The sequence below is a fragment of the Bos indicus x Bos taurus genome, chromosome 18 (assembly GCF_003369695.1).
Source record: "Bos indicus x Bos taurus breed Angus x Brahman F1 hybrid chromosome 18, Bos_hybrid_MaternalHap_v2.0, whole genome shotgun sequence".
NCBI lineage: Eukaryota > Metazoa > Chordata > Mammalia > Artiodactyla > Bovidae > Bos > Bos indicus x Bos taurus.
The window spans coordinates 3,246,207-3,272,544 of NC_040093.1; the positions used below are offsets into that span (position 1 = coordinate 3,246,207).

General features: G+C 48.4%; 1 protein-coding gene across 1 annotated transcript; it reads left to right on the top strand.

Annotated features, from left to right (window-relative positions):
* Window positions 1-1,670: 1,670 nt before the first annotated feature.
* On the top strand, window positions 1,671-24,832 carry LOC113875809 (leukocyte immunoglobulin-like receptor subfamily A member 6). The gene is made up of 11 exons (XM_027514481.1): window positions 1,671-1,774; window positions 1,876-1,911; window positions 2,088-2,372; window positions 2,625-2,921; window positions 3,160-3,204; window positions 4,419-4,589; window positions 15,792-15,860; window positions 16,037-16,321; window positions 16,574-16,873; window positions 22,320-22,364; window positions 23,569-24,832. Exons 1-11 carry the CDS (start codon window positions 1,741-1,743, stop codon window positions 24,003-24,005), a joined length of 2,004 nt encoding a protein of 667 aa, XP_027370282.1. The 5' UTR covers window positions 1,671-1,740; the 3' UTR covers window positions 24,006-24,832.
* The last annotated feature ends 1,506 nt before the right edge of the window (window positions 24,833-26,338 follow it).

Consider the following 26,338-nt stretch of genomic DNA (forward strand, 5'->3'; position numbering starts at 1 on the left):
TGCTGCTGCTGCTGCTGCTGCTGCTAAGTCACTTCAGTCGTGTCTGACTCTGTGTGACCCCATAGACGGCAGCCCACCCAACTCTCCCATCCCTGGGATTCTCTAGGCAAGAGCACTGGAGTGGGTTGCCATTCCTTCTCCAATGCATGAAAGTGAAAAGTGAAAGAGAAGTTGCTCAGTCATGTCTGACTCTTTGCGACCCCATGGACTGCAGCCTACCAGGCTCCTCCATCTATGGGATTTTCCAGGCAAGAGTACTGGAGTGGGGCAGTGTCCCTTTTGACATGGAGGTTCTGGGTAGCTTTTCAAAACTATAATTAGAGGGCTATTACTCACCCTGCCTCCTGGAGATCACTGAGTCTGATCTTTGAGCCAGAAATCCTTGCTTTTATGCACTGTCTCACAGGAGAGACTTTGAAACAAGCAGGTTTTTTGTTTTGCTTTAATATTTAAGTTTTTATTGGATTTGTTACGATTTTGCTTCTGTTTTATATTTTGGTTTTTTGGCCACGAAGTATGTTGGATCGTAGGTCCCCGACCAGGGATTGAACCCACAGCCTCCTCATTGGGAGACAAAGTCTTAACCACTGGACTGCCAGGGAAGTACCTGGGAATAAATGTTTAACACTCTTTTCAATTTAGAACAGGATGTGATTCAAACAGAGATGATACTTAATAAACTTTGCTTATGTGTAATGTGTACATTCCTTAGAGTGGTTCTTCTTGCTGGGTGGCAAATGAGTCTAGGGCTAGAAATGCTGATTTTTTTTTCTTCAATATAGCCCTTGTGAAAGGAAAAGTCACTCAGGCGTGTCTGACTCTTTGTAGAATTTAAAAATTCTAGAAAGCAAGTGGAGAAGATGATGGTACCCAACTCCAGTACTCTTGCCTGGAAAACCCCATGGATGGAGGAGCCTGGTAGGCTGCAGTCCATGGGGTCGCTAAGGGTTGGACACAACTGAGCGACTTCACTTTCACTTTTCACTCTCATGCATTGGAGAAGGAAATGGCAGCCCACTCCAGTGTTCTTGCCAGGAGAATACCAGGGACGGGGGAGCCTGGTGGGCTGCCGTCTATGGGGTTGCACAGAGTGGGACATGACTGAAGCGACTTAGCAGCAGGAGCAGCAGGTAGATGATAATAAATGATTAATAGATAATAAATGTATGATTGATAGATGATAAATAAGTAGACAATAAAATGACAGATAATGATAGATAGACGTGGATATGTGTATTCCCCACAGTATCAGAATAAAGAAAGCCTTGTCTAACCGCAATGGACACCAGTGGGAGCAAACTCTGGGAGACAGTGATGGACAGGGAAGCCTGACATGCTGCAGCCCATGGGGTCTCTAAGAGTCAGACACGACTGAGTGTGAACAACAACAGCAACCTCTTGCTCTGAGTTGGAACCTTCAGTCATCTCCTCAGTCCTGAGGGAAGCCCTCCTGAGCCACAGGCCACTGAAATTTCAACACGACACCATGGTTCTCTCCCTCCAACCATGACCCACTTTGCCCACAGAGGAGAAGTTCAGTTCAGTGTCTTCATGGTGTCAGCGACGTCTGTATGCCCCACTCCCAACCCAGGAGGAAGAGGATGTGAACTGCCTTCACTACAGGGCTGAGAACGAAAAGCAACTGCACAGCTTCCTGTAATTGTGGGTCACTCGACAGAGCAGTGTGCCCTTCATCAGAGGAGCAGGGCTGAGGCCGGTGGGCAGCCTGAACTCGGGATCATGTCCATGGTTCCTCCCTCGCTGCTCTGTCTTGGTCAGTCGGAGAGAGAGGGTTAGGTACAAATAGACGGCTAAGGAGGGCAGGGCTGGTGGTTCTTTAAGGCGGGGCTGTTCTCACCGGCTGTTTCTTTCTAGGGTTGTGTCTGAGCCAGAGCACTTGGGCACAGAAGGGTGAGTATTCTGTGTGATACTCCTGAGGACCCAGCAGGGTTTAAGCCAGATATCAGGTCTCTTGGCCGCTGGAAAGAGGGGACTCAGACTTTAGAGCAGGGGCTGTAAGAGGGGGAGAAACAGAAGGGTGGAGGGAGAAACGCTTGTGTGTCTATTACCTGTTCCCTGTGTTCTAGGAAATCTCCCCCCGCCTCGTATCATAGCTCTGCCTGGATCCACAGTTCCATGGAAGAGTCCTGTGACCCTCCTGTGTCAAGGACCTAAACAAGCTGAGGGGTACAGGATATCAAGAGTGGGAAGTCCTGAGCCCATGGACAAAGAGGAACAGATCACGTCCAGGAAGATCAACACTTTGAGTATCACAGAGATGACATTTGAGAAGACAGGGCTGTACCACTGCTCCTATCAGAGAGGAGGCCGCTGGTCCCAGTTCAGTGACCCCCTGCAGCTGGTGATGACCGGTGAGGGGGACACAGAGGCAGCGGAGCTGGGACTGACCCCTCTGCCAAGGGAAAGACCAGGATTCGGGGACAGGAAGCGGGAGGACCAAGCCTTGTCCTTGGGGAGGTCTCAGGGATGATGCCGAGAGACTTCCTCAAGGGTGAGGGGGGCGAGGACGAGAGAGAGACCAGATCCACGTCTGCTCCCAGGGACAAAAAGGGACAGTGCCTATGTGACCCTTCCCTTCATCGCTGAACTTCCTTCTTTCTCAGGAGCTTATGACAAGCCCTCCCTCTCCAGCATGGCTGGCACAGTGGTGGCTCCAGGGGAGAATGTGAAATTGCAGTGTTTCTCCAAAATCAACCATGATGTATTTATCCTCACCAAAGAAGATGGAGATCCTATCACCCAGAACCAAAGCTCCGTCCCCCACGACGGACGCCAGACCATCTTCCTCTTGAATCCAGTCTCCTCCACACAGGCGGGGACCTACAGATGCTACGGTGCCTTCCGCGAATATCCCTACGTGTGGTCTCACCCCAGTGACCCACTGCAGCTTCAGGTCGAAGGTGAGGAGGAAGCCCAGTCCACCCATCTGCTCCCCGCCCTGGGGGCTGACTCTGTGCTGTTAAAGCACTGGCTGGGGAAAAGGATCGCAAGAGGGGGCGTGTGTGAATGCCATCGGCTTAGACACACATCTCTGAGGGACGGGCCGGGGACGGGCCATGTGGGTCCCTGGGACTCTGGGAGGTGAGAGCCTGACAGCAGAAATAAGGAAGACCTCTCCCACTTCACCTCTGTTTTCAGGAACTACTGACTCTCCCAGCATCACACAGCCCAGACATTCAACTGGTGAGTAACTGAGTTTAGGTGGAAAACTGAGAAGAGATTCTGTGTTCCCTTCTCTCTGGCCTGGAGTGTTAACCGCATGGATGCAGATGTATATGTTATATATTATATGGATATACGTGTGTGTTAGTTGCTCAGTCGTGTCTGACTCTGTGACCCCACAAACTGTAGCCCACCAGGCTCCTCTGTCCATGGGATTTCCCAGGCAAGAACACTGGAGTGGGTTGCCATTCCCTTCTCCAGAGGATCTTCCTGACCCAGGGATTGAACCCTGGTCTCCTACATAGCAGGCAGATTCTTTACTGTTTGAGCTACAAGGAACTCCATGTATATATATGTATTTTATATGTATGTAACTATTATTAAATATCATATATGCTTTGCAGAAAATATTTACATAGACTATATTAATACATGTGTTATATGTATTTTCATTTTTGTTAGAATAAAAATGTGTCACATAATGACTGGTTGGGAAAAACAGAGTCACACAGTGTAACAGAACAAGACTGACAGAAGGGGCTAGTGATTTAGAAGAGGTCTCAACAAGCAAGTCCCTCGTGGATGTATATTTAACAGACACTGGGATGAAATCAGAGGGGTGATCCTTGTAGAGAGCGCAGGACAGGCAGAGGAAGCAGCCCTGGGCCAAGACACAGAGGTAGAGACGTGCTCAGGAGCCCACGGGTAACAGAGGCCAGCGTGTCTGCTGCAGGAAAGGTCAAATCACAAGAGATACCGAGCGAGGAGCAGGCCAGGCTCTGGGCAGGGACTGGCAGTCTCCAGCACCCCTGTTCTGTCTTTCTTGACCCCAGAAGCCCAGGATCAGCACAGCGCCCATAATGACAGGAGGAAAGAAAGGTGTTTAATGCTTGCCCCGAGGGAGTGGGCTGGGCGGGCTTCCCACCAGGTCCAGAGATCTGCAGAAATGAGCTTGAGTTTTAGGGTCCTTTAGAGGCATGGACAGCTTCCCTGGTGGGTAGCTGACTCTCCCAGTGGTAGAGAATCTGCCTGCCAAGTAGGAGACCCAGGTTTAATCCCCAGGTCAGGAAGATGCCCTGGAGAAGGGCGTGGCAACTCACTCAATACCCTTGCCTGGGAAATCCCATGGATGGAGGAACCTGGTGGGCCATAGTCCATGGGGTCACAAGGACACAGCTGAGTGACTAATCAACAACCACCAATGGGAATCGGCCCTTCTACCTCTTCTCACTCAGCGCCTACGGCTTGGCATCCTTCCGTGGAGACTCAAGTCCGCCTGAGCCTGGCTGCCCTGCTTCTCCTGGTCATGGTCGTCCTGTTGGCTGAAGCCTGGTGCAGCCGGGGAGGGGGGGGTCCCTCAGTGAAGTCAGATGAGCCCCCACCCCAGTGGACTGACAAGCGCCGATGACCCTCCGCTGGCATCAAAGCACTGTGCTCACCTGTGGGGGTGGCGGTTCCAGGGCCCTGGCTGGGTCACCCATCCGATGCAGCAGTGTACTCGCTTCCTGTCGAACCTGAACAACTTACCAGAGGCACTGTGGACGAGAGCAGCCCACTGTGAATTCTCTTTCAGTTCTAGAGAGCAGAAGTCTAAACCCTGTCCCCAAGCCTGCACTACTTGCTACTTTCCCGTTGGTGTTCTTGCCTTTTCGAGCTTCTAGACTCTGCCTGTGCTCCCTGTCGTGGAGCTCCGTCCTCCAGACACAGGAGGGGAGTGAGAGAGTCATTTCCTAGGCAGGTTGATAGGGAGTCTAGGGGTCCCCAAAGAGAGAGGGGTCTGGAATTCTCAAGGAGGAAAAAAAGGACAAACTTTTTTTCTTTCTCCACATTCCTTAGGATTATATACCAATTATGTATCCTGCCTAAGGACAGTCTTTGGATTCAACCTTCTGTTATTTTAAAAAGTTAATTATGGGAGTATACCTGGTCTTTACAAGGATGTATCTTGCCTGAGGACAGTGTTATCTTAAAATGTAAATTATGGGAGTAGGTCGGAGGAGGTCTTTACAACCTCCAGACATTCTTTGGATTATATAACCTCATTATTAACACTAGCAAGCGGGTACTCTTTCTGCCCCCTTCTGATGCCTATGTCAGAAGCTTTCTCTATCTCCTTTATACTTTAATAAAACTTTATTACACAAAAGCTCTGAGCGATCAAGCCTCGTCTCTGGCCCCGGATTGAATTCTTCTCCTCTGGGGGCCAAGAATCCCGGTGTATTCACGTGATTCAACAACAACCTTTCATCTTGGGGGCTCGTCCGGGATCCTTCAGGACAAGGTAAGGATGCTTGGAGCTTTAGTTCTTTGATCTCTTGGTGAACACGTTTTCTGCTGTGCTTTACTAACTCTACCGTGTGCTTGTGTGAATGAATGGCATGCCCTGCGTGAAACAAGTAAGGAGCTCTGCTCTGCGGTTCCACGGTGATCTCATAGGGCTTATGGCAGAAACCTGTCGGGGCATTATACCGACCTGCCAATGCCAAGAGGCACCCAATGTCTCCTTCGGGAACCGACCAGAAATGGGCAAAGCGTGTGGACCGAACTCTCCTTTCTCGGTCAAACTTTTCGGTCTCTTTGACCATTTCATAACTCCTTGGGAATTAGAAGTACTAACCTAATCTATCGGATCATAGACTTTCAAGGGACTTGTGATCTATACTGTTACTGTGTACTGTGGCTTAGGTCCCAAACTTGAATTCGTAGTCAAGAAAGTGTCTAGCCTCGCTAGGAATCGAAAGTTCGGAAGCTAGATGGAGCTCTAGCTCCCAGAACATCTCTGAGGTTAAAGGTTACTCAGATTGGGACTGTGATGGGTTTTTTTTCTTTGGTAACGCCGGCTCTTAGTGGATCAGAGGAGGGTGTTATACTGGTGTGGTGATGCTTGGAAAGAACATCTCAGTTTTATGTTCACGTCGGTCTTATTGTGGTCAGGAAATACTCAGGGTCGTGCACAGGCACTCAGGTGACGAATGTTTCCCCGGTAGTCTTAGCTTGGGAGGCATTCCGGAAGGTTACTCTGATTCACCCCGGGTGACATCAGAGGCAAGCAAGGTTAAGGGTGAAGAGCTGGACGTCAAGTAGGGATGCTATCAAGTCTACCCCTGGTACATCCCCACCCCATCCCGGTGGTAGAACCGGGAGGGACGAGTACGGCGCCTGCGTCGGTAAGGGACAGACTAAGTCCGACCAGGAAGGAAAAGCTTTTGGTGTAACGTCTGTCTACACCCCCATCTAGAGCAGGGAGGGACGCCTCCGGTAGAAAAAATGGCGCTGGTCGCTTTTTTTCTCTCTTACAGATGGGAGCTAACAATTCCAGCCTCACTCCTTTGAACTGTATCCTGAAAAACTGGGATAGATTTGATCCCCAGGGCTTAAAGAAGACACACCTGGTCTTCCTATGTGATACTGCATGGCCACGGTATCCATTGGAGGACGGCGAACGGTGGCCAGTTGGAGGGTCTCTTAAGTATAACACTGTTCTACAATTAGACCGGTTCTGTAAGGAACAAGGGAAATGGGTAGAAGTAGCATATGTGTTGCCCTTTTTCTCTCTGCGAAATATGCCAGACTTATGTCCTAAGGGTATAGATTTGGGCGTGAAACCTTCAGCTCCCTCCTGTCCTCTTACTTTGCCCCCATACCTGGGACTCCAAACTGGGATTCAAACTGCCCACATGGAGGTCCAAACAACTCCTGTCTCAGTACGACCTCAGACTACTCTGGTTTCAGTAGAAACTCAGACCATCGAAGTAAGAGATGAGATGGAGGACAGGAGACAAAGAGAAGAGGAAAAACAGGTTTCTCCAATCTATCCCTGGGATCGTATGCGCAGAGCAGCCAGAGAGACTGAGGAACAGCCACACAAGTTGTTGCCTCTTTATGAAACACCCACCGGGAGAAATAATCAGTCTGTGAGAGTTAATAAGCCTTTCTCTTATCAAGAAATACAAAGAATCAAGGAGGATCTGGGAGACTATTTAGAGGACCCAGAAAAATATATTAGAGCTTTTAAAGGTGTTACTCTGCTTTATGACCTCACTTGGAAGGATGTGATGTATATCTTGGGACAAACGCTGACTCCTGAGTCAAAGACTCGAGTTTTGGGAAAAGCGGTTGCTTATGGAGATGAGTGGCTTGGTAATGAATCAGTAGGGAAGAGGGAGAACGAGACAGCGGCCCTCCCCACTGGGAATCAGGCGGTCCCAACTATAGAACCAGACTGGGACTACAACACAGCTAAAGGAAGATGGGATCAGAGTCATTGTGTTAGATGTATTCTTGAGGGACTTAGGCAGGCGCGTTCTAAGCCTTTAAACTATGACAAATTGGCAGACATAGAACAGGAGGAGAAAGAAGCTCCTGGTAAATTCCTAGATAGACTGAGAGAAGGCCTTCGCAGATTCACTGAGATTGATCCCGAAAGTGAAGAGGGAAAAGTGATCTTAAAGGATAGATTTCTCACTCAGTCGGCTCCAGATATCCGCCGTAAGCTATTAGAACAGGCGTATGGACCAAATCAGTCTTTAGATACTCTGTTACAACTGACTCAGACAGTCTATTATGGTAGGGAATACGAGGAAAAGAAAGGCAAAAAAGACAAAGGAAAAGGCGGAAGCCTTCGCCATGGCTATGAAAAACGTTCTTAAACAGCCTGAGAAAAATGCCCAGAGGGGCCCAGGTGAAAAGGGATGGGCTTGCTACTGCTGTGGAAAGGAGGGGCACCTCAAGCGGGATTGCCCTCAGGCATGTAAGCCGCCCCCGGCTCCATGTCCGGTCTGCAAAGGACCACACTGGAAGAGAGACTGTCCCCAGAGGCGTAGGTCTCCGGGGTCAGACTCTCAAGACAATCAGGACTGAAGGTGCCCGGGGGTCCGCACACAAGCTCCCGTCCTAATTACACCTGAGGAACCCTGGGTATTAATAGTTGTGGGGGGCCAATCCGTCAATTTCCTTTTAGATACTGGGGCAACTTATTCTGTGCTTACTGAAGTCCCTGGCCCACTTTCTTCCCAATCCGCTTCCGTAATGGGACTGTCTGGACGAGCCAAAAGGTATTATTTCAGTTATTCTTTATCTTGCAACTGGGATTCTGTGCTGTTTTCACACGAGTTTCTGATCGTGCCAGAATCTCCCTCACCCCTTTTGGGAAGGGATATACTGAGCAAGGTCCATGCCTCTGTTTTCATGAACATGGAGCCCTCCCTTTCTCTCCCTTTAGTTGAACAAAATGTAAATCCTAGAGTATGGGCTGATGGAAAATCTGTGGGTCGAGCACAAAATGCTATTCCTGTAGTTGTTAAGCTCAAAGACCCACACGTATTTCCACATAAGAAGCAGTATCCACTGAAACCTGAAGTTAAGGAAGGGTTAAAACCCATCATCGAAAATTTAAAGGAGCAGAGACTATTAATTCCCTGTAACAGTCCTTGCAACACTCCTATTTTGGGTATAAAGAAATCGAATGGTAAATGGAGACTAGTTCAAGACTTACGAATAATAAATGAGGCTGTAGTTCCTTTACACCCCGTGGTGCCTAATCCTTATACTCTATTGTCTGAAATTCCTGAACGGGCCAAATATTTCTCAGTAATTGATTTAAAGGATGCCTTCTATTCAGTGCCTTTGGCGGAAGAAAGTCAATTCCTATTTGCCTTTGAAGACCCTACGCAGCCAGCTTCTCAGTTAACCTGGACAGTTTTGCCCCAGGGATTTCGTGACAGTCCTCACTTATTCGGACAAAGTTTGTCACGGGATCTACAAAACTTTAATAGCTCTGAAGCAGTGGTGTTACAATATGTAGATGATATTTTGCTCTGTGCTGAGACAGAGGAAGCTTGTTCACGAGCCTCAGAAGATTTCTTAAACTTACTGGCAGACTGTGGTTACAAGGCATCAAGAGAAAAGGCTCAGCTTTGTCAACAATCGGTTAGATATCTGGGCCTAATCATATCAGAAGGGACTAGGGCCATAGGCCCTGAGAGAATTAAACCTATACTAAATCACCCCCTACCTATGACTTTAAGACAATTGAGAGGATTTTTGGGAATCACAGGTTACTGTCGCATTTGGATTCCAGGTTAGGGGGAACTTGCCCGGCCTTTATATAAACTTATAGCTGAAACTCAGCAGGCCCAAACCGACAAACTGGTTTGGTCTCCAGAAACTCAAAAGGCTTTTAAGGTTCTTCAGACTGCTCTCCTGCAAGCTCCAGCTCTGAGCTTGCCCACAGGGTCAGAATTTAATTTGTCACTGAAAGAAAAGGTGTGGCATTGGGAGTTTTGACACAACCCCGAGGGCCTCACCAACAACCTATTGCTTATCTAAGCAGAGAATTAGATGTAGTTGCATGTGGGTGGCCCCACTGCCTAAGAGTAATTGGGGCAACGGCTTTATTAGCACCTGAAGCTTTAAAAATAATTAATGGACGAAACCTTACTGTACTGACTTCTCATGATGTGAGTGGAATCTTAAATTCTAAGGTTAATATTTGGATGACAGACAGTAGGCTTCTTAAGTATCAGTCATTGTTGTTAGAAGGACCAGTAACTAAACTTAAAGTTTGTGGAAATTTAAATCCTGCCACTTTCCTTCCTGAGAAGGAAAATGAAACACCTGATCACGATTGTTCTCAATTCCTAACCTTAAACTATGCAGCTCGGGAGGATCTAAAGGATACCCCATTAGACAATCCTGACATGGAAATATTTACAGACGGCAGTTCTTTTGTTCAGGATGGAAAGCGTAAAGCAGGTTACGCCGTGGTGACTGCTGAACAGGTTTTAGAAGCAAAATCTCTCCCCCAGGAAACTAGTGCTCAGTTAGCGGAGCTTGTGGCCCTGACCCGAGCTCTAGAGTTAAGCAAAGGGCAGCGGGTAAATATCTATACAGATTCTAAGTATGCTTATTTGACTTTACATGCTCATGCTGCAATATGGAAAGAGAGACACTTTAAAACAGCAACAGGAGAACCTATTAAGCATTTCAGAGAGATCGAGAGACTTTTAACTGCTATATATTGTCCTAAAGAAGTAGCTGTTATGCACTGCAAAGGGCACAGCAGGGATGGGAGTAAAATAGCCGAAGGTAATCATCTGGCTGACTGTCAAGCCAGAAAAGCGGCACTTTACGAAACCCCTTCACTACAGACGCCTTTGATCTGGACAGGTCCTGTGGAACAGGAAAGACCACAATATACTGAGGAAGAATTAGAAAGATATGAGAAACGAGGAGCAAAGATTACTGATAAAGGATGGTTACAGTCCGAGGATGGACGATTAATAATTCCTGAAAATGCTCAGTGGAAAATTCTTAAGGGTTTACATCAGAGTTTTCATTTGGGTGCTGAGAGTACTTACCAAATGGTTTCTCGTTTGTTTGAAGGTAAAAATGTAATGAAAACTTTAAAGAATATTATCAAAAGGTGTGAGATTTGTCAAAAAAATAACCCAAAGACTGAAAAGCTAGCAAAATCTGGATTACAACGAAGTGGGAAGTATCCTGGAGAGGATTGGGAAATTGATTTTACTCATATGCCAAAAGCTAATGGATATTCTTGCTTACAAGTTTGGGTAGATACCTTTACTGGATGGATTGAGGCTTTTCCCTGTCGTAGTGAACAGGCTAAGGAGGTTATAAAGATTTTAATTCATGAAATTATCCCCAGGTTTGGGCTGCCACGGAGCCTTCAGAGTGACAATGGCTCCGCCTTTAAAGCTGCTGTAACTCAGGGGGTATCTAAAGCTCTAGGAATGGAATATCACTTACACTGTTCCTGGAGACCCCAATCCTCCGGAAAAGTTGAAAAAGCTAATGACATTATCAAAAGGCATCTGCGCAAATTAACTCAAGAGACGCAGGACAAATGGATTAAAGTCCTACCCATAGCTTTAATGAGGGCTCGAACTACTCCAAAAAAAGAGGGACTGTCCCCCTTTGAATGTATTTATGGAAGGCCTTTCTTACGCACAGACATTGTTATAGACCCTGAAGCCTTGGAATTAACCAATTATGTAACTCAGCTCTCAGCTTTTCAACAGACATTAACAGAACTCCGGGAGAAGACTCCTGACCCAGCCTCCGAGTCAAGCAGGCCTCTATTTGAGCCAGGAACCGAGGTCCTCATAAAAACAGTGGGATCTGGGGGGCCATCCCTCGAGCCTCTCTGGGAAGGTCCTTACCAGGTTATTCTTTCCTCTCCCACAGCTGTCAAAGTGCCAGGAATTGATTCGTGGGTACATCATACTCGAGTTAAGAGGTGGCACCCTGACCAAAATTAAGTGACTTCATTTTATGTCTTTACTTTCTATGCTCTGACTTTGTACCTTTTAGATGGGCCTGATAACCTATGTGAGCTTACTTCTGCTGACTCCAAATATCCTGAGTCTGCCGTTGGATCCTCAAGACAATGTCTTCCTGTCCTGGGCTCACTCCTATGCTGCATTCCACAATCGGTCTAACTGCTGGGTCTGCGGAGCGCTCCCCTCTTCGTCAGTGGAAGGCTTCCCGTGGTGGACATCCCCACTTCAAGGAAAAGACTTTCTCCAAGTCTGTGAATACCTTCGACAACAATCACATGCGATGCCTCTTCGTCATCTGATGACATCTACCAACCCTAAAATGGACTGGTGCAACACTTTGTACTCTAACTATGGACATAATGTGACTTTTAATTTTGATTATACATTGTCTCGGTTCAATGACTATTTTGCTACATATAAGGTAAATAGGTCTAGATCTAATGGCTTTTTACCTGACGTTTATCAAATATGGGATGAAGTTACATGGCTAACTCCTGAAAAAGGACGTTTAATATCTACTGCCTTTATATGCTGGGAACAAACAGAGCCGTCCCCAAAAGTTAGCCAACAACTTAATTACAATGATTGGAAACAAATGGGATATTTGTCTCAGGAAACATGCAATGTAATCATTCCTGTGTTTTCCAATCCCAGTTCCGGTTCTCCCTTTGTCTGGCCAGGCACGAATTGGGACTGGATATCTCAGTCGCGCTGGCTTGCTCCAAACGGGACTTATTGGATATGTGGCTCTTACCTATGGGCATGGCTCCCCGCTGGTTGGATAGGGAGGTGCACCCTGGGTCTAGCCTTTACTCATGGCTTTATATTTTCAGAGCTTCCAGAAAAGCCTGCTAATTTACCCCACCTTAGAACTCGGTGGGCAAGGTCTGTATTTCATTGGTATGATTATTTGGCTGCAGCGTTTGTTCCCTCTTTGGGAACTACAGATGTTATGTTACGAGTGGATGCTTTGACTAATTTTACTCAACAGGCATTACAGGATTCTCAAAAGGCTATTTCAGCTCTTAATGCTGAACAAGCACAAATTAGAAAGGTGGTTTTACAAAACAGATTGGCTCTAGATATTCTTACAGCTGCACAAGGAGGAACTTGTGCCATTATTCATACCCAATGCTGTACATATATACCTGATATGAGCACGAATGTTACTCATTTTACTAACCACATGAACATGATGATTAGGGCCATGGACACTCCTGAAGCCTCAATTGCTTCACTTTGGAAAACGTTAACTAATTCCCCATGGTGGACAACTATCTTAATTACAATAATTCTGGTTGTTTTGTTCTTGCTGTTTGCTCCCTGCATCTGTAATTGTATAACTGGATTTGTTTCTAGCCGCATGAAAGCTTTTAAGTTACAAATGGTTGCTCAAACTCCTGCTACTGCTGTAGCTTCCTCCAGCTACTATTTGGGGCCCCTGGATCAGATATCCTCAATATGAGGATTAGGAGAATATGTTGCCTCACCAATTTAGGGACAGCGCCCCTTATCAGCTTGGAAGCAGTTATGGAACGAGAACGACGCCCCTTTTCCCTAGGCAACATAATTCTCCTAAAAGAAAAGGGGGGAATGAGAGAGTCATTTCCTAGGCAGGTTGATAGGGAGTCTAGGGGTCCCCAAAGAGAGAGGGGTCTGGAATTCTCAAGGAGGAAAAAAAGGACAAACTTTTTTTCTTTCTCCACATTCCTTAGGATTATATACCAATAATGTATCCTGCCTAAGGACAGTCTTTGGATTCAACCTTCTGTTATTTTAAAAAGTTAATTATGGGAGTATACCTGGTCTTTACAAGGATGTATCTTGCCTGAGGACAGTGTTATCTTAAAATGTAAATTATGGGAGTAGGTCGGAGGAGGTCTTTACAACCTCCAGACATTCTTTGGATTATATAACCTCATTATTAACACTAGCAAGCGGGTACTCTTTCTGCCCCCTTCTGATGCCTATGTCAGAAGCTTTCTCTATCTCCTTTATACTTTAATAAAACTTTATTACACAAAAGCTCTGAGCGATCAAGCCTCGTCTCTGGCCCCGGATTGAATTCTTCTCCTCTGGGGGCCAAGAATCCCGGTGTATTCACGTGATTCAACAACAACCTTTCAGGAGCGCCTCTTCTCCTCTCTGACCTCTGCTTCCTTCCTCCCTTCTTGCCTCACACACCCCCACCCTCCTGCTTCCCTCTTGACGAACACTTATGGGGACCTGCCGGTGGTCCAGTGGTTAAGAATCTGCCCTGGGATGCAGGGGATGTGTGTTTGATACCCAGTCAGGGAACTAAGATCCCACAGGCTGCAAAGCAGCTAAGCCTGTGAGCAGCAACCAAATGAATAAATAAATAAAAACAAAATTATATTTTAAAAAGACCCGTGACTACATGGGGCACCACCCCCTGCCCATGACAACCTGCGATAAGCTCCCACCCAAGACCCTTAATTTCACCACATCTGCTGCTGCTGCTGCTGCTGCTAAGTCACTTCAGTTGTGTTCGACTCTGTGTGACCCCATAGACGGCAGCCCACCAGACTTTCCCGTCCCTGGGATTCTCCAGGCAAGAACACTGGAGTGGGTTGCCATTTCCTTCTCCAATGCATGAAAGTGAAAAGTGAAAGGGAAGTCACTCAGTCATGTCTGACTCATAGCGACCCCATGGACTGAAGCCTACCAGGCTCCTTCATCCATGGGATTTTCCAGGCAAGAGTACTGGAGTGGGGCAGTGTCCCTTTTGACATGGAGGTTCTGGGTAGCTCTGCAAAACTATCGTTAGAAGGCTGTTACTCACCCTGCCTCCTGGAGATCACTGAATCTGATCTTTGAGCCAGAAATCCTTGCTTTTATGCACTGTCTCACAGGAGAGACTTTGAAACAAGCAGGTTTTTTGTTTTGCTTTAATATTTAAGTCTTTATTGAATTTGTTACAATTTTGCTTCTGTTTTACGTTTTGGTTTTTTGGCCAGAAGTATGTTGGATCGTAGGTCCCCGACCAGGGATTGAACCCACAGCCCCTGAATTGGGAGACAAAGTCTTAACCACTGGACTGCCAGGGAAGTACCTGGGAATAAATGTTTAACACTCTTTTCAATTTAGAACAGGATGTGATTCAAACAGAGATGATACTTAATAAACTTTGCTTATGTGTAATGTGTACATTCCGTAGAGTGGTTGTTCTTGCTGGGTGGCAAATGGGTCTAGGGTTAGAAATGCTGATTTTTTTTTCCTTCAATATAGCCCTTGTGAAAGTAAAAGTCACTCAGGCGTGTCTGACTCTTTGTAGAATTTAAAAATTCTAGAAAGCAAGTGGAGAAGACGATGGTACCCCACTCCAGTACTCTTGCCTTGAAAACCCCTGGATGGAGGAGCCTGGTAGGCTGCAGTCCATGGGGTCGCTGAGGGTTGGACATGACTGAGCGACTTCACTTTCACTTTTCACTCTCATGCATTGGAGAAGGAAATGGCAGCCCACTCTAGTGTTCTTGCCTGGAGAATCCCAGGGACGGGGGAGCCTGGTGGGCTGCCGTCTATGGGTCACACAGAGTCGGACATGACTGAAGCGACTTAGCAGCGGGAGCAGCAGGTAGATGATAATAAATGATTAATAGATAATAAATGCATGATTGATAGATGATAAATAAGTAGACAATAAAATGACAGATAATGATAGATAGACGTGGATATGTGTATTCCCCACAGTATCAGAAGAAAGAAAGCCCTGTCTAACCACAATGGACACCAGTGGGAGCAAACTCTGGGAGACAGTGATGGACAGGGAAGCCTGGCATGCTGCAGCCCATGGGGTCTCTAAGAGTCAGACACGACTGAGTGTGAACAACAACAACAACCTCTTGCTCTGAGTTGGAACCTTCAGTCGTCTCCTCAGTCCTGAGGGAAGCCCTCCTGAGCCACAGGCCTCTGAAGTTTCAACCCCGACACGATGGGTCTCTCCGCCCAGCCATGACCCAGTATGCCCACAGAGGAGAAGTTCAGTTCAGTGTCTTCATGGTGTCAGCTACGTCTGTATGCCCCACTCCCAACCCAAGAGGAAGAGGATGTGAACTGCCTTCACTACAGGGCTGAGAACCGAAAGCAACTGCACAGCTTCCTGTAATTGTGGGTCACTCGATAGAGCAGTGTGCCCTTCATCAGAGGAGCAGGGCTGAGGCTGGTGGGCAGCCTGAACGCGGGATCATGTCCATGGTTCCTCCCTCACTGCTCTGTCTTGGTCAGTTGGGGAGAGAGGGTTAGGTACAAATAGACGGCTAAAGAGGGCAGGGCTGGTGGTTCTTTAAGGCGGGGCTGTTCTCACCGGGTGTTTCTTTCTAGGGTTGTGTCTGAGCCAGAGCACTTGGGCACAGAAGGGTGAGTGTTCTGTGTGATACTCCTGACAACGCAGCAGGGTTTAAGCCAGGTATCAGGTCTCTTGGCCGCTGGAAAGAGGGGACTCAGACTTTAGAGTGGGGGCTGTAAGAGGGGGAGAAACAGAAGGGTGGAGGGAGAAACGCTTGTGTGTCTATTACCTGTTCCCTGTGTTCTAGGAAATCTCCCCCCGCCTCATATCACAGCTCTGCCTGGATCCACAGTTCCATGGAAGAGTCCTGTGACCCTCCTGTGTCAAGGACCTAAACAAGCTGAGGGGTACAGGATATCAAGAGTGGGAAGTCCTGAGCCCATGGACAAAGAGGAACAGATCACGTCCAGGAAGACCAACGCTTTGAGTATCACAGAGATGACATTTGAGAAGACAGGGCTGTACCACTGCTCCTATCAGAGAGGAGGCCGCTGGTCCCAGTTCAGTGACCCCCTGCAGCTGGTGATGACGGGTGAGGGGGCCACAGAGGCAGCGGAGCTGGGACTGACCCCTCTGCCAAAGGAAGGACCAGGCTTCGGGGACAGGAAGCAGGAGGACCAAGCCTTGTCCTTGGGGAGGTCTCAGGGATGATGCCGAGAGACTTCCTCAAGGGGGAGGGGACGAGGAGGGGAGAGAGACCAGAGCCACGTCTGCTCCCAGGGGACAAAAAGGGACAGTGCCTATGTGACCCTTCCCTTCATCGCTGAACTTCCTTCTTTCTCAGGAGCTTATGACAAGCCCTCCCTCTCCAGCATGGCTGGCACAGTGGTGGCTCCAGGGGAGAATGTGAAGTTGCAGTGTGTCTCCAAAATCAACCATGATGTATTTATCCTCACAAAAGAAGATGGAGATCACGTCACCCAGAACCAAAGCTCCGTCCCCCAGGACGGAGGACACCAGACCATCTTCCTCTTGAATCCAGTCTCCTCCACACAGGCGGGGACCTACAGATGCTACGGTGCCTTCCACGACAACCCCTACGTGTGGTCTCAGCCCAGTGACCCACTGCAGCTTCAGGTCGAAGGTGAGGAAGAAGCCCAGTCCACCCACCTTCTCCCCGCCCTGGGGGCTGACTGTGTGCGGTTAAAGCACTGGCTGGGGAAGAGGACTACAAGAGGGAGGGTGTGTGAGCACCATCGGCTTAGACACACATCTCTGAGGGATGGGCCGGGGACAGGCCATGTGGGTCCCTGGGACTCTGGGAGGTGAGAGCCTAACTGGGCGGAAATAAGGAAGACCTCTCCCACCTCACCTCTGTTTCCGGGAACTACTGACTCTCCCAGCAGCACACAGCCCAGAGGTTCAACTGGTGAGTGAGTTTAGGTGGAAAACTGAAAAGAGATTCTGTGTTCCCTTCTCTCTGACCTGGAGTGTTAACCGCATGGATGCAGATGTATATGTTATATATTATATGGATATACGTGTGTGTTAGTTACTCAGTCGTGTCCGACTCTGTGACCCCACAAACTGTAGCCCACCAGGCTCCTCTGTCCATGGGATTTCCCAGGAAAGAACACTGGAGTGTGTTGCCATTCCCTTCTCCAGAGGATCTTCCTGACCCAGGGATTGAACCCTGGTCTCCTGCATAGCAGGCAGATTCTTTACTGTTTGAGCTACAAGGAACTCCATGTATATATATGTATTTTATATGTATGTAACTATTATTAAATATCATATATGCTTTGCAGAAAAATATTTATATACACTATATTAATACATGTGTTATATGTATTTTCATTTTTGTTAGAATAAAAATGTGTCACATAATGACTGATTGGGAAAAACAGAGTCACACAGTGTAACAGAACAAGACTGACAGAAGGGGCTAGTGGTTTAGAAGAGGTCTCAACAAGCAAGTCCCTCATGGGTGTATTTTTAACAAACACTGGGATGAAATCAGAGGGGTGATCCTTGTAGAGAGTGCAGGACACACAGAGGAACCAGCCCTGGGCCAAGACCCAGACGTAGAGACCCACTCAGGAGCCCATGGGTAACAGAGGCCAGAGTGTCTGCTGCTGGGGAATGGTCAAATCACAGGAGATACCGAGCGAGAAGCAGGTCAGGCTCTGGGCAGGGACTGGCAGCCTCCAGCACCCCAGTCCTGTCTTTCTTGACTCCAGAAGTCCAGTATCAGCACAGCGCCCATAATGACAGGAGGAAAGAAAGGTGTTTAATGCTTACCCCGAGGGAGTGGGCTGGGCAGGCTTCCCACCAGGTCCAGAGGTCTGCAGAAATGAGCTTGAGTTTTAGGGTCCTTTAGAGGCATTGACAGCTTCCCTGGGAGCTCACTGGTAAAGAATTTACCTGCCAAGTAGGAGACCCAGGTTCAATCCCCAGGTCAGGAAGATGCCCTGGAGAAGGGCATGGCAACTCACTCAATACTCTTGCCTGGGAAATCCCATGGATAGAGGAGCCTGGTGGGCCACAGTCCATGGGGTCACAAGGACACAGCTGAGTGACTAATCAACAAGCACCAACGGGAATCGGCCCTTCTACCTCTTCTCTCTCAGCGCCTACAGCGTGGCATCCTTCCGTGGAGACTCAAGTCCGCCTGAGCCTGGCTGCCCTGCTTCTCCTGGTCATGGTCGTCCTGTTGGCTGAAGCCTGGTGCAGCCGGGGATGGGGGGGGAGTTCCTCAGTGAAGTCAGATGAGCCCCCACCCCAGTGGACTGACAAGCACCAATGACCCTCCGCTGGCATCAAAGCACTGTGCTCACCTGTGGGGGTGGCGGTTCCAGGACCCTGGCTGGGTCACCCATCCGATGCAGCAGTGTACTCGCTTCCTGTCGAACCTGAACAACGTACCAGAGGCACCGTGGATGAGAGCAGCCCACTGTGAATTCTCTTTCAGTTCTAGAGAGCAGAAGTCTAAACCCTGTCCCCAAGCCTGCACTACTTGCTACTTTTCCCGTTGGTGTTCTTGCCTTTTCGAGCTTCTAGACTCTGCCTGTGCTCCCTGTCGTGGAGCTCCGTCCTCCAGACTCAGGAGGGGAGCGCCTCTTCTCCTTTCTGACCTCTGCTTCCTTCCTCCCTTCTTGCCTCACACACCCCCACCCTCCTGGTTCCCTCTTGACGAACACTTATGGGGGTCCAGTGGTTAAGAATCTGCCCTGCAACGCAGGGGATGTGTTTGATACCCAGAGAGGGAACTAAGATCCCTCAGGCTGCAAAGCTGCTAAGCCTGTGAGCAGCAACCAAATGAATCAATAAATAAAACTAAAATTATATTTAAAAAAGACCCATGACTACGTTGGGCACCCCCCGCCCGTGACAACCTGCGATAAGCTCCCACCCAAGACCCTTAATTTCACCACATCTGCTGCTGCTGCTGCTAAGTCACTTCAGTCGTGTTCGACTCTGTGTGACCCCATAGACGGCAGCCCACCAGACTTTCCCATCCCTGGGATTCTCTAGGCAAGAGCACTGGAGTGGGTTGCCATTCCTTCTCCAATGCATGATAGTGAAAAGTGAAAGAGAAGTTGCTCAGTCATGTCTGACTCTTTGCGACCCCATGGACTGCAGCCTACCAGGCTCCTCCATCTATGGGATTCTCCAGGCAAGAGTACTGGAGTGGGGCAGTGTCCCTTTTGACATGGAGGTTCTGGGTAGCTTTGCAAAACTATAATTAGAGGGCTATTACTCACCCTGCCTCCTGGAGATCACTGAGTCTGATCTTTGAGCCAGAAATCCTTGCTTTTATGCACTGTCTCACAGGAGAGACTTTGAAACAAGCACGTTTTTTGTTTTGCTTTAATATTTAAGTCTTTATTGAATTTGTTACAATTTTGCTTCTGTTTTATACTTTGGTTTTTTGGCCACGAAGTATGTTGGATTGTAGGTCCCCTACCAGGGATTGAACCCACAGCCTCCTCATTGGGAGACAAAGTCTTAACCACTGGACTGCCAGGGAAGTACCTGGGAATAAATGTTTAACACTCTTTTCAATTTAGAACAGGATGTGATTCAAACAGAGATGATACTTAATAAACTTTGCTTATGTGTAATGTGTACATTCCTTACAGTGGTTGTTCTTGCTGGGTGGCAAATGGGTCTAGGGCCAGAAATGCTGATTTTTTTCCTTCAATATAGCCCTTGTGAAAGGAAAAGTCACTCAGGCGTGTCTGACTCTTTGTAGAATTTAAAAATTCTAGAAAGCAAGTGGAGAAGATGATGGTACCCAACTCCAGTACTCTTGCCTGGAAAACCCCTGGATGGAGGAGCCTGGTAGGCTGCAGTCCATGGGGTCGCTGAGGGTTGGACATGACTGAGCGACTTCACTTTCACTTTTCACTCTCATGCATTGGAGAAGGAAATGGCAGCCCACTCTAGCGTTCTTGCCAGGAGAATCCCAGGGACGGGGGAGCCTGGTGGGCTGCCGTCTATGGGGTCGCACAGAGTCAGACATGACTGAAACAACTTAGCAGCGGGAGCAGCAGGTAGATGATAATAAATGATCAATAGATAATAAATGCATGATTGATAGATGATAAATAAGTAGACAATAAAATGACAGATAATGATAGATAGACGTGGATATGTGTATTCCCCACAGTATCAGAAGAAAGAAAGCCCTGTCTAACTGCAATGGACACCAGTGGGAGCAAACTCTGGGAGACAGTGATGGACAGGGAGGCCTGGCATGCTGCAGCCCATGGGGTCTCTAAGAGTCAGACACGACTGAGTGTGAACAACAACAACAACCTCTTGCTCTGAGTTGGAACCTTCAGTCGTCTCCTCAGTCCTGAGGGAAGCCCTCCTGAGCCACTGGCCTCTGAAGTTTCAACCCCGACACGATGGGTCTCTCCGCCCAGCCATGACCCAGTATGCCCACAGAGGAGAAGTTCAGTTCAGTGTCTTCATGGTGTCAGCTACATCTGTATGCCCCACTCCCAACCCAGGAGGAAAAGGATGTGAACTGCCTTCACTACAGGGCTGAGAACCGAAAACAACTGCACAGCTTCCTGTAAGTGTGGGTTACTGGACAGAGCAGTGTGCCCTTCATCAGAGGAGCAGGGCTGAGGCCAGTGGGCAGCCTGAAGGCGGGATCATGTCCATGGTTCCTCCCTCGCTGCTCTGTCTTGGTCAGTCGGGGACAGAGGGTTAGGTACAAATAGACGGCTAAGGAGGGCAGGGCTGGTGGTTCTTTAAGCCTAGGCTGTTCTCACCGAGTGTTTCTTTCTAGGGTTGTGTTTGAGCCAGAGCACTTGGGCACAGAAGGGTGAGTGTTCTGTGTGATACTCCTGACAACGCAGCAGGGTTTAAGCCAGGTATCAGGTCTCTTGGCCGCTGGAAAGAGGGGACTCAGACTTTACAGCGGGGGCTGTAAGAGGGGGAGAAACAGAAGGGTGGAGGGAGAAACGCTTGTGTGTCTATTACCTGTTCCCTATGTTCTAGGAAATCTCCCCCCGCCTCATATCACAGCTCTGCCTGGATCCACAGTTCCAGCTAAGAGTCCTGTGACCCTCCTGTGTCAAGGACCTAAACAAGCTGAGGGGTACAGGATATCAAGAGTGGGAAGTCCTGAGCCCATGTACGAAGAGGAAGAGATCACGTCCAGAAAGACCAACGCTTTGAATTTCACAGAGGTTACTACAGACAAGACAGGGCTGTACCACTGCTCCTATCAGAGAGGAGGCCGCTGGTCCCAGTTCAGTGACCCCCTGCAGCTGGTGATGACCGGTGAGGGGGGCACAGAGGCAGCAGAGCTGGGACTGAACCCTCTGCCGAGGGAAGGACCAGGCTTCGGGGACAGGAAGCAGGAGGACCAAGCCTTGTCCTTGGGGAGGTCTCAGGGATGATGCAGAAAGACTTCCTCAAGGGTGAGCGGGGTGAGGACGGGAGAGAGACCAGAGCCACGTCTGATCCCAGGGACAAAAAGGGACAGTGCCTATGTGACCCTTCCCTTAATCACTGAACTTCTTTCTTTCTCAGGAGCTTTTTCCAAGCCCTCCCTCTCCAGCATGGCTGGCACAGTGGTGGCTCCAGGGGAGACTGTGAAGTTGCAGTGTGTCTCCAAAATCAACCATGATGTATTTATCCTCACCAAAGAAGATGGAGATCACGTCACCCAGAACCAAAGCTCCGTCCCCCACGACGGAGGACGCCAGACCATCTTCCTCTTGAATCCAGTCTCCTCCACACAGGCGGGGACCTACAGATGCTACGGTGCCTTCCGCGAATATCCCTACGTGTGGTCTCAGCCCAGTGACCCACTGCAGCTTCAGGTCGAAGGTGAGGAAGAAGCCCAGTCCACCCACCTGCTCCCCGCCTTGGGGGCTGACTGTGTGCGGTTAAAGCACTGGCTGGGGAAGAGGATCGCAAGAGGGGGGCGTGTGTGAGTGCCATCGGCTTAGACACACATCTCTGAGGGACAGGCCGGGGATGGGCCATGTGGGTCCCTGGGACTCTGGGAGGTGAGAGCCTGACAGCAGAAATAAGGAAGACCTCTCCCACTTCACCTCTGTTTTCAGGAACTACTGACTCTCCCAGCCTCACACAGCCCAGACATTCAACTGGTGAGTAACTGAGTTTAGGTGGAAAACTGAGAAGAGATTCTGTGTTCCTTTCTCTCTGACCTGGAGTGTTAACCGCATGGATGCAAATGTATATGTTATATATTATATGGATATACGTGTGTGTTAGTTGCTCAGTCGTGTCCAACTCTGTGACCCCACAAACTGTAGCCCACCAGGCTCCTCTGTCCATGGGATTTCCCAGGCAAGAACACTGGAGTGGGTTGCCATTCCCTTCTCCAGAGGATCTTCCTGACCCAGGGATTGAACCCTGGTCTCCTGCATAGCAGGCAGATTCTTTACTGTTTGAGCTACAAGGAACTCCATGTATATATATGTATTTTATATGTATGTAACTATTATTAAATATCATATATGCTTTGCAGAAAAATATTTACATAGACTATATTAATACATGTGTTATATGTATTTTCATTTTTGTTAGAATAAAAATGTGTCACATAATGACTGGTTGGGAAAAACAGAGTCACACAATGTAACAGAACAAGACTGACAGAAGGGGCTAGTGATTTAGAGGAGGTCTCAACAAGCAAGTCCCTCATGGGTGTATTTTTAACAAACACTGGGATGAAATCAGGGGGGTGATCCTTGTAGAGAGTGCAGGACACACAGAGGAACCAGCCCTGGGCCAAGACCCAGACGTAGAGACCCACTCAGGAGCCCATGGGTAACAGAGGCCAGAGTGTCTGCTGCTGGGGAATGGTCACATCACAGGAGATACCGAGCGAGAAGCAGGCCAGGCTCTGGGCAGGGACTGGCAGCCTCCAGCACCCCAGTCCTGTCTTTCTTGACTCCAGAAGTCCAGTATCAGCACAGCGCCCATAATGACAGGAGGAAAGTAAGGTGTTTAATGCTTACCCCGAGGGAGTGGGCTGGGCGGGCTTCCCACCAGGTCCAGAGGTCTGCAGAAATGAGCTTGAGTTTTAGGGTCCTTTAGAGGCATGGACAGCTTCCCTGGTAGCTAGTGGTAAAGAATTTACCTGCCAAGTAGGAGACCCACGTTCAATTCCCAGGTCAGGAAGATGCACTGGAGAAGGGCATGGAAACTCACTCAATATCCTTGCCTGGGAAATCCCATGGATGGAGGAGCCTGGTGGGCCACAGTCCATGGGGTCACAAGGACACAGCTGAGTGACTAATCAACAACCACCAATGGGAATCGGCCCTTCTACCTCCTCTCTCTCAGCGCCTACGGCTTGGCATCCTTCCGTGGAGACTCAAGTCCGCCTGAGCCTGGCTGCCCTGCTTCTCCTGGTCATGGTCGTCCTGTTGGCTGAAGCCTGGTGCAGCCGGGGAGGGGGGAGGTGGGGGGGGGTCCCTCAGAGAAGTCAGATGAGCCCCCGCCCCAGTGGACTGACAAGTGCCGATGACCCTCCGCTGGCATCAAAGCACTGTGCTCACTTGTGGGGGTGGCGGTTCCAGGGCCCTGGCTGGGTCACCCATCCGATGCAGCAGTGTACTCGCTTCCTGTCGAACCTGAACAACATACCAGAGGCACCGTGGACGAGAGCAGCCCAATGTGAATTCTCTTTCAGTTCTAGAGAGCAGAAGTCTAAACCCTGTCCCCAAGCCTGCACTACTTGCTACTTTCCCGTTGGTGTTCTTGCCTTTTCGAGCTTCTAGACTCTGCCTGTGCTCCCTGTCGTGGAGCTCCGTCCTCCAGACCCAGGAGGGGAGCGCCTCTTCTCCTCTCTGACCTCTGCTTCCCTCCTCCCTTCTTGCCTCACACACCCCCACCCTCCCGATTCCTTTTTAACGAACACTTTTGGGAACTTGCCGGTGGTCCAGGGGTTAAGAATCTGCCCTGGGATTCAGGGGATGTGTGTTCAATGCCCAGTCAGGGAACTAAGATCCCACAGGCTGCAAAGCAGCTAAGCCTGTGAGCAGCAACCAAATGAATAAATAAATAAAAATAAAATTGTATTTAAAAAAAGAACACGTGACTACATTGCCCGCCCCCCCAGCCCGTGACAACCTGCGATAAGCCCCCACCCAAGACCCTTAATTTCACCACATCTGCAGTGTCCCTTTTGACATGGATGTTCTGGGTAGCGTTGCAACACTGTAATTAGAGGATATTACTCACCCTGCCTCCTGGAGATCACTGAGTCTGATCTTTGAGCCAGAAATCCTTACTTTTATGCACTGTCTCACAGAAGACACTCGGAAATAAGCACGGGTTTTTGTTTTGCTTTAATATTAAGTCTTTATTGAATTTGTTACAATTTTGCTTCTGTTTTACGTTTTGGTTTTTTGGGCCATGCGGCACGTTGGATCGTAGGTCCCCGACCAGGATTTGAACTCACAGCCCCTCATTGAGAGACGAAGTCTTAACCACTGGACTGCCAGGGAAGTACTTGGGAATAAATGTTTTAACACTCTTTTCAATTTAGAACAGGATGTGATTCAAACAGAGATGATACTTAATAAATTTTGCTTATGTGTAATGTGTAAATTCCTTAGAGTGGTTGTTCTTGCAGGATGGGAAATGGATCTAGGGCTAGAAATGCTGAATTTTTTTCCTTCAATATAGCCCTTGTGAAAGTGAAAGTTGCTCAGGCGTGTCCAACTCTGCGGAATTTAAAAATTCTAGAAAGCAAGTGGAGAAGGCGATGGCACCCCACTCCAGTATTCTTGCCTGGAAAATCCCATGGATGGCGGAGCCTGGTGGGCTGCCATCTATGGGGTCTCACAGGGTCAGAGATGACTGAAGGGATTTAGCAGCAGCAGAAAGCAAGTATAAAAGCATGAACATTCATATTGGTTGGTTGGTTTGGGGATTTAACTTACACAGATGATTGTGATGTTAGCAATTTTTCCTCTTTGGGTTTGGGGTTTGGTTTTTTGTTTCTGAGAAGAAACAGCTTTCAAAGCATGAGACTAAAACAACAAAATCACAGAAAGGCTAACTCACCCCCTCTTATACTTGAGCTGAAGAAATAGTTTGGCGACTTCCTAGCTCCAAGCTGTTTAAGTAAATAATAAATACCCTTGCACTTAAACCTCCGTGGATACCTCACAGAAAAACAGAGACACTAACTGATCACGTGCTCTTCAGTCTCACCTCTGCCCCAAGACTCGACTCAGAGCTCTCTGCCATTGGCTGCTGTTCCCTCACCAATGTCCCCTCCTTCTGCCTGTTCCTTACTTTTTCTGTGTCAGCATAGACCTAACTTTCCTTGGGTGTTTTCTCTGAATGCCTTCTCAGAGTCGGCTAGGTGTCCCTGTCATGTTCTAAATGACAGCTGAGTTCTGAAAAGCGGTAAGTATATGGTGAGCCATTCGCTCTCTTTGCAGGCACTCAGTTGTGCTCTCAAGGGCTTCCCAGGAAGCACTAGGGCTGAAGAATCCACCTGCCCATGCAGGAGATGGGAAAGACCCAGATTCAATCCCTAGGTCAAGAAGACTCCCTAGAGAAAGAACTGCCAACCCACTCCAGTATTCTTGCCTGGGAATTCCCATGGACAGAGAGGAGCCTGCTGGGCTACAGTCCACGGGTCACACAAAGGGTCAGACCTGACTGAGCGCACATACAGCACAAAAGCAGGAGCGGTGATGTATGACCTTATGAGCAAGGCCATAATCCTATGAAACTTAGTTTGAAAAAGCAAAAGTGTGAATTTTAACTCATTTCATGGGTTACAAAATGCTAATTTTCTTTGGGTTTTTTGTCAGTCATTTAAAAATCCTGAGGCCATGCAAAAACAGACAGTGGGTTTTAGAACTCAGTGATCCTCTCTTAGAATCTTTCCTCCAAACCGTTGAGTCCAAGTAACTTGAGAGCAAAGACAAGCTAAACAAAGCATCTGGAGATGGTTCTCCTAGAAAGCAGTGATGGGGGTGTTCTCGGGATTCCCTTTCAATGCCCTGGATGGAGGGAAAGAGGTGGGAGGAGGGAAAGAAATGATACAAAGATAGAGGACATTAGGTATTGACAGATAGATAGATAAGTAAGC